The following is a 7,962-nucleotide window of genomic DNA, read 5'->3' as shown; positions in this document are numbered from 1 at the left end:
ACTCAGCAAAGCTATCATTCAGAATTGAAGGTCAGAAAAAGAGCTTCACAGACAAGAAAAAGCTAAAGGAGTTCATCACCACTAAACCAGGATTATATGAAATGCTGAAGGATATTCTTGAAGAAGAGGAAGAAGAAAAAGGTAAAGATAAAAATTATGAACAACAAAGTGACAACAAATAAATATCTATCAACAAGTGAACCTAAAAATTAAGTCAGAATAAACTGGTGAATATAATAGAAGGAGGGGCATAGAACAATTCTTGAGGGGAAGGAGGTGTGAGAGGTGCAGGAAGAGACTGGACAAAAATCAGAGAAACATCAATGATGAGAGAGAATCATTGATCAGCTACCTCCTGCACGCCCCACACAAGGGATCACCCTGGGGATAGAGCCACAACCCGGTCATGTGCCAACTGAGAATAACCGTGACCTCCTGGTTTATAGGTCTACGCTCAACCACTGAGCCATGCCAGTCAGGCTAAACTACCGTTTAAAAAAAATAAAAAGAAAGGCTTCACTGAGGTGGCCTCTCAGTTCATTGATCAGCTACCTCCTGCACGCCCCACACAAGGGATCACCCTGGGGATAGAGCCACAACCCGGTCATGTGCCAACTGAGAATAACCGTGACCTCCTGGTTTATAGGTCTACGCTCAACCACTGAGCCATGCCAGTCAGGCTAAACTACCGTTTAAAAAAAATAAAAAGAAAGGCTTCACTGAGGTGGCCTCTCAGTTGAGAAATGAAAGAAATTTAGCAAGCACTAAAGGGCAAGGCAAAAATAACATTTGCAGAGACTTGGCACCTTTAAAAACAGCTGGCACGTGTTCAGGGAACAGGAGAAGGTTCTGAGGGCTGTGGAGTGCTATGTGTACAGAGAGCAGCCAGGAGCACCAGGGATCCAACCTGAAGAAGGGGTAGGGCCAGACTGCAGAGTTTGGACTTTATCCTATGGGCAATAGAGGAAAACCAGAGATTGTGAGCAGGGATTGCCATGATCTCCTCTGCCAGCACTGGGGACTGCACAATACTGGAGGAAGGATGCCGGGAAGACTGGCTGGGACACAGCAGTTCACATGGGTGATACTGAGGACTGAACTAAAGTATGACAGCTGGGGACAAGGGAAGAGGGGATAGACCCCAGAGACCCTTTTCAGGTAGATGCCATAGGGTTGGGCACTCTCTGGATTGGTAGGGATATGGCATTACTACAGAGCAAGAGAGGAGGAGGCAGGGAAAGGAAAGGAAGGAGTTGAGTTGCCAGCTTGGGTAACTGGGGAACAGGGCGACCACTGAGCATGATAAATGATCACAGGACAAAAGGAACAGGTTTTTCAGATGTGGGTGTGTGGGAGCAGGAAGAGGATCCGAGAAGATACTGAGTCAAAATGGAGATACATATGGAATATAACTGGTTGGAATGGATGGAAGTGTCCAAGTGGGAGATGAATACTGGTTTGAAACTCAGGAGATAAGTGAGAGCTAGATGAAGGACTAGATCTGGGATCGTTGTTATGTGAATGCTATTCTGAAGCCATGCAGGTTGAAGAAATTACTCATAGAAGTATACAGTGAGAAAAAGGTCAAGGACAGAACTCCAGGACACTTCTAAATGTATAAGATAAATTTCTTGAGATAATTCTCCTTTCCCATGGGAAACTCCTACCAGGTCCATTTGGTGGTTTTGAAATTCCCAAAGTTAGAGTCAAGCTGGACCCTACCCTCTCTGGAAAGCAGCAAAACCATCAGTGTCTGTGCAGAGAACCTCATATAACTTTGTTTACACCCAAATCACATTTCTGTCACCACTTTTTCCTCCCACAGGAGAGAAATGTTTTAAATCCTCAGGAAGCAGCCACACCACTGAGATTATCTTTTAACTGCAGAGGCAACATGTGAAAGTGATAAATTGTGTGATTTGGAAACTCATGAAGACCTAAAGGCTTTCTCTATTCCAGCGGTTCTCAACCTGTGGGTTGCGAACAATAAAAATACATCCTGCATGTCAGATATTTACATTACGATTCTTAACAGTAGCAAAATTATAGTTATGAAGTAGCAATGAAAATAATTTTATGGTTGGGGTCACCACAACATGAGGAACTGTATTAAAGGGTCGCAGCATTAGGAAGGTTGAGAACCACTGCTTCAGTACCACCAGCTGGTCCAATCCCCTTCTTCAGATCAATGCGGGCCACCGGGGTAACCTGGCAGAAATACCAAGGAGGAAAGCAACACTGGCATGTGCCTGAGTGACCTGCTTGTTAGTGGACTGCTGAAAAATCAAATGAACAGTACAATGCCTACCTTTTTAGCCCTTTACCTCCTCATTACCATGACAAGACTGAGAAACTTTTAGGAGCAGATATACTGGAATCAGTCCAAAGCAAGACAAGCATCTCCAGAGAGTACAAAGCAGATGCACCATTGTTAATAGAGGGGTTAGGGAGTGCCACTGGAGGTTGTGAAATCAGCAACACTTGGCTTGCAGTTTCCTGCTTCCTCCTACAAGTTTAGTAAACCCTCAGCTGCACTCTTGTGACAACTTTTCTTTCGCAGCTCTTACTTTGCAAGAAGTTTTCTAATAATTCCAATTATAACTATACCATGCACAAGGAAGAGGTCATAAAAGGCCACGCCCACAGTGTGGGGCAGGGGTGGGAGTGGAGGTGGATAAAGAACATGGGTAAGGTCTGGCTGGCATGGCTCAGTGGTTGAGCATCGACCTATGAACCAGGGAGAGAGAGAGAGAGAGAGAGAGAGAACTTAAAGGAGAACTGGAAGTTTCATGAAATATTACAAAAGTTAGCAGAAAAAGGATTCCGTGGTTTATTAACTTTGAGAAATGTTGGGTCAAAGTTGAGTAAATATCTTTACTGAAGGATTTCTCAGAGCCTTTAACAAATTAACAAGCCTTATCAATCTTCAAAAAAAAGAAATATGTAGTGATTCCCAAAAACTTATTACTCAGACCATACACTACTTTAAAAGTACTGTCTTGCCCAGCTGGCATGGTTGAGTGTCAACCTATGAACCAAGAGGTCACAGTTCAATTCCCGGGTTGCCAGCTCAATGTGGGGCGTGCAGGAGATGGCTGATCAATGATTCTCTCTCATCATTGATGTTTCTATCTCTCTCTCCTTCTCCCTTCCTCTCTGAAATCAATTTAAAAAAATCTATTTTTTTTTTAAAGCATAAGGCAATTATTCCAGCCCCACACACTGGGGGAAAAAAATAGCTCTGCTAATGCTAATTTGTTACTTTCACCCCTATCAGTACTCTCATTTTCTTTTTAAAATATATTTTATTGATTTTTTACAGAGAGGAAGGGAGAGAGAGAGTTAGAAACATTGATGAGAGAGAAACATCGATCAGCTGCCTCTTGCACATCTCCTACTGGGGATGTGCCCACAACCCAGGTACATGCCCTTGACCGGAATCGAACCTGGGACCTTTCAGTCCGCAGGCCGACGCTCTATCCACTGAGCCAAACCGGTTTCGGCAGTACTCTCATTTTTTAAAATGTTTTTTTTCATTGATTTTAGAGAGGAAGGGAAAGGGATAGAGAGACAGAAACATTGATGAGAAACAGCAATCGGCTGCCTCCTGTACGCCCCCTACTGGGGATTGAGCCCAAAACTTGGGCAGGGCACATGACCGGGAATCAAACCAGGGAACTCTTGGTTCATAGATCAATGCTCAACCACTGAGCAACACCAGCCAGGCAGCACTCTCATTTTAAGGATGGTGGTGGTGATGATGACATAACATTTTTTTCCTTGGCTGGCTAAATAACTCCAGAGCAGTTTAAGACAATATCTGAGCTTAAAAACCTTTAAAAAAAAACACTGTTCTGGGAGTGAGATCCAGGTCTGGGCTCCTTCTTGCTGCAAATTATCCAGTGACTCAGGCATGTCCCATCCTCATTGGGTTCTTGTTTTTCTCATCTCTAACTGAAGGGGTTAGAACAGACTTCTGAGATATTCCCAGCTTTAACAGTCCACCATGGACTCTGGATGCTAAATATATTTTCACAACCCACCATCAGGTGATAGAAACAAAGGACTCTGTTTTGAAGGCTGGCCTTCACCTCCCTGAGTTCTGTGCCAACACCATGGGTAATGAGGCTAGGTTCACACCCTGTCACCCAAAGGCTTGCACCCTCCACTGTCCCAGCCCTGGCAGTCAGGGAACCAGATGCTGCCATTACAAGGAGAGGGAGAGCAGCTCCAGAAGGAGCTTGGGGGCCTCACTTCCAAAGCTCCTTCTCCCCACACAACTGTGCACCAAGAGGGAAACCAGCCCAGAGTATGAAGAAGAATCATAGTCAGCCAACTCTCTTCTTCCTTCAAAGGATTCCCCAACCAGATGTTGCTCTTCATAGGCCCACAGCTGTTTCCAACCTGCAATATTCTGGGATTGCCTGATGGACAGATTGTCTTGCTTGAATGCAGAAGTTTCTTCTACCACAGTTTGCACAATCATTTCTGGAGGTGAAGATGTACTTTAATACTTTCAAGCTAGTACTAATACAAAGCTGAACTCAGGCCAACTATCTTGCCCACTACTAGCCGTGGGGACAAGCTGACCACCTCTGTCAGATAGCAACAGATATTTCTGTTTCTGACAGGACAAAAAAAAGCTAATGATTACACAGCACACACACCAAAAGCCTACTAGATCCTTATGAAAACTCAAACTCCAGTATTATACAGCAGTTTTGTAATTAAAGCAAAAACAGTTACCAGAAGACATTGGCAAATAAAATGCAAATATTCTTTTTTGTTTGTTTGTGTTTTTTGTTACTCCTTACTGAGGATATTTTTCCATTGATTTTTTAGGTCGAGTAGGAGAGAGAAGGAAAGACAGAGAGAAACATCGATGTGTTTAGAAACACATCGATTGGTTGCCTCCTCATGAGCCCCGCCCCTGAATCAAACCTGCGACTCTTTGGTGCCCAGGCTGATGCTCTATCCACTGAACCAAACCGGCTAGGGCCAAATGCTCTTTCTTTACTCAACTAACAGAGATGACTGAATCACCTAAGAGACAAGGTCCTGCTAACGGTCCTGTCAGGAAGTATTAAGATACAAGAACTCCCTGATGTTACAAAGAACACGTTAACAAATTGCCTTGAGGGTCCCCATTAGCTAAGGTACCTTGAGACCATGGAAGAAGCATAAAATGTTGAGTTTCCTGACAACGTATAGTAAATTTGTTCTAGTCTCTTTTGGGTTGGCTTTGGTCCTTGAAGAGATTCAAGGTGAGAAAGTTCATGCTGTTAGTTGCAGGAAGGACCCCTCCAAAAACTTCCCCTACACCTGCAAGAAACTATGAAGCTGACAACTACCAAAGTCCAAGCAGGATGAATTAATAATGTGCCTGGTGACATCCTCACAGAGCAGAAACCTCAGGGCTCATAAATCACCAGTGAACACTAGTAAGGTTTCCTAGAACTGGTTTTAAGCAGACGTGAAACAAGAGGCACAGGAGCTTGGGCACTAACAGGAGTCCCAGCATTTCATCATGGAAAAAGAGAGCCCCTATCACCTTAGCTCAAAGGCGGAAAAGTTTTGGCTTTAAGTAGGAAGACTCTTTCTTCCTCCATCGTTTGATTAAAATGTGAGGTCTACTCATAGGTCACTGCATCTCAACTACCCTGCCACCACCTACAGGTCCATCAGACCAACATCAAGACCCTCAGAGCTCTCTCACTTCTCTTCCCTCCCTAACCTGGGCTCTCCTATCTAGCCAATCCAGTCCAAAGCAGACTCTTGGCCAAAGTGTGTACTTTTTTAAAAATGTTTTTATTGTTTAAATCTTTTTAGAGATGTGAGAGAGAGAGGGAGAGGGATAGAGAGATAGACACATGGATGAGAGAGAAACATCAACATTGGTGGGCTGCCTCCTGACTGCCCCCCACCGGGGATGGAGCCCGCAGGCCAGGCATGCGCCCCAAAGAGAACGGAACCGGTGACCTCCTGGTACTGGGTCCTATGGTCAACCACTGAGCAACACTGGCCGGGCCAAAGTGTATCATTCTTATCAAGGCCATATTTCAGCTTCTCACTCTCTCCCTAGCTTTCCTTTCCTGACAAATCTCTGGGGTCCTCTTATACCTTAAACGCTAGTTTGGCTGTTGGGGGAGAGGAGACGGGGTTGTCTTGGGATCTCCACATTTCTCCATCCCACTAAGCCTTCCATCTCTTCATTATGCTGCTGTCACCCCTCTCCTAACGTGACTCACTCAAACCAAGACTGCAGGATTGTGGTAGTCACAGTTCACCGAGCACCTGTGGTAGGTGAAGCCATTACTCTGATACCCGGGGAACCTCCAGTCTGCTCCAGTCCCTTTCCCCGGGGCACCCGGTCAGAGGGGCTTTGTCTGGGCAGTTAGAGGGTCCCACCTCTTCCCAGGCTACCAGCGCCCAGTCTTCCACCTGCTGCTGGTGCCGCCCCACACAAGCTACGACAGGCCAGCCTGGAGAGCCCGCTCTCCCATTGGACAGTCGGCCCGTCCCTCCCCCGCCACGTCTCCTGGCACTGGGGAAAAGGCCCCGGCGGCGGCCTTCGGCACTGGAGCGAGCGATGTGTTGGAAGCTCTACCTGGAAGGGGTTTACGTCCATTGGGTCCGCGAAGGGGTTGGTGTCAAAGGCTGACATGGCAGTCGGGGGCTGACGGGCGAGCTTTGCGAGCGCTTCTGCCTCCGGGCACCGAGACCCAGCGGCTCTCTCTGACACACCCTCCACTTCCGGGAGCGAGACGGCCGTTCCGGCGCAGGCGTAGCGCCCTCCCCAAGGGGCGTGATCCTGCACGTAACAGAGGTCCGCTCCGCCCTCCTGCCCGGCACTCCTCTGCCTTCTGCTTCTTCCTGGTACCCGTGCTTCCGGGTCGGCGGGCGTCCAGGAAAAAGGGAGCCAGGCTTGGGGTGTCGGGGCCGTGCCCCGCGGCTTCTCTGTCTGACAGCATCAAGATTTGTGTTGGAAACTCCCGTAAACTTTCCAAGTAAACTCCCGTAAGGGGAGCCGGAAACTTAACTCTTTCATTTCCCTGGAGGGCAAGTTGGGAAGCACACCTGGTGCAGACCGGGGAAGAGATGGAATGTGAGCCTGCTTCTGCGCGGGAGTGCTCTAGTGGTAGGGCCGCGGAGGGGTTCTCTTCTGAAGAACCAGCCGCGCAGCTGTCCTCCACACTAGCTGAGCTCTGTTTCTTTTAGGCCTTGCCCCTTGATGCCCAGACAGGTTTAGGGCCTAAGCTGGGACTTAAACCTGAGCATCAAGCATTTGTTAAGTGAATGAAGAAGTTCAGCAATACAGCCATCAGCCATGGGGGAGGTGGCTGCACTCCTCACAAACTATGTATTCTCCTCTCTGGCTTTTTCATCTCTGCTACCACCGAATCCAGCCGCTACCATTCCTTGCTCTGGACTAGTACAGGGCTGCTCATTGGTCTTTTGTTCATGTTGTAACCAGAGATCTATTTAAAGGGGACAGCCGAAACCGGTTTGGCTCAGTGGATAGAGCGTCGACCTGCGGACTGAAAGGTCCCGGGTTTGATTCCGGTCAAGGGCATGTACCTGGGTTGTGGGCACTTCCCCAGTGGGGGATGTGCAGGAGGCAGCTGATCGATGTTTCTAACTATCTCTCTCTCTTCCTCTCTGTAAAAACTCAATAAAATATATTTTAAAAAAATAAAATAAAATAAATAAAGGGGACAAAATTGTTATGAAACTTTATGTTGAAAATCCTTAAATTATTTTACATAAAGGCCCAAATTCTTAATTTGGCCTCTTGGTCCCACCCCTTCTTTTGCCCACCCCATGCATTCCAGTCCTCCTAGTGGCTTTTCAGTTCCTCAGATTTCCCTTATTCCTCCTGCCTCAGGGCCTTTGCACCAGATGTTCCTTCTTCCTGGTATGCTCTTAGCTCATGCCCTTATCACCTAGTTAACTCCTAGTATC

The 7,962-nt window shown here is 46.8% G+C and overlaps 1 protein-coding gene across 2 annotated transcripts in view; it reads right to left on the bottom strand.

Moving 5' to 3' along the window:
- SCAMP2 (secretory carrier membrane protein 2) overlaps nt 1-6,886 on the bottom strand; it is a 34,082-nt gene extending 27,196 nt beyond the window's left edge. The window contains exon 1 of one of the 2 annotated variants that reach the window (XM_006753711.2): nt 6,608-6,886. In XM_006753711.2, coding sequence (XP_006753774.1) covers nt 6,608-6,664 — 57 coding nt within the window. In that variant the 5' untranslated portion in view covers nt 6,665-6,886. The remainder of the gene's footprint in view (nt 1-6,607) is intronic. The other variant, XM_006753712.2, reaches the window with a different exon arrangement.
- Nucleotides 6,887-7,962: the final 1,076 nt, after the last annotated feature.

This window comes from Myotis davidii, unplaced genomic scaffold (genome assembly GCF_000327345.1).
Source record: "Myotis davidii unplaced genomic scaffold, ASM32734v1 scaffold992, whole genome shotgun sequence".
In the NCBI taxonomy this organism is placed as follows: Eukaryota; Metazoa; Chordata; class Mammalia; order Chiroptera; family Vespertilionidae; genus Myotis; species Myotis davidii.
This window is presented reverse-complemented; position numbering and strand designations above follow the sequence as displayed.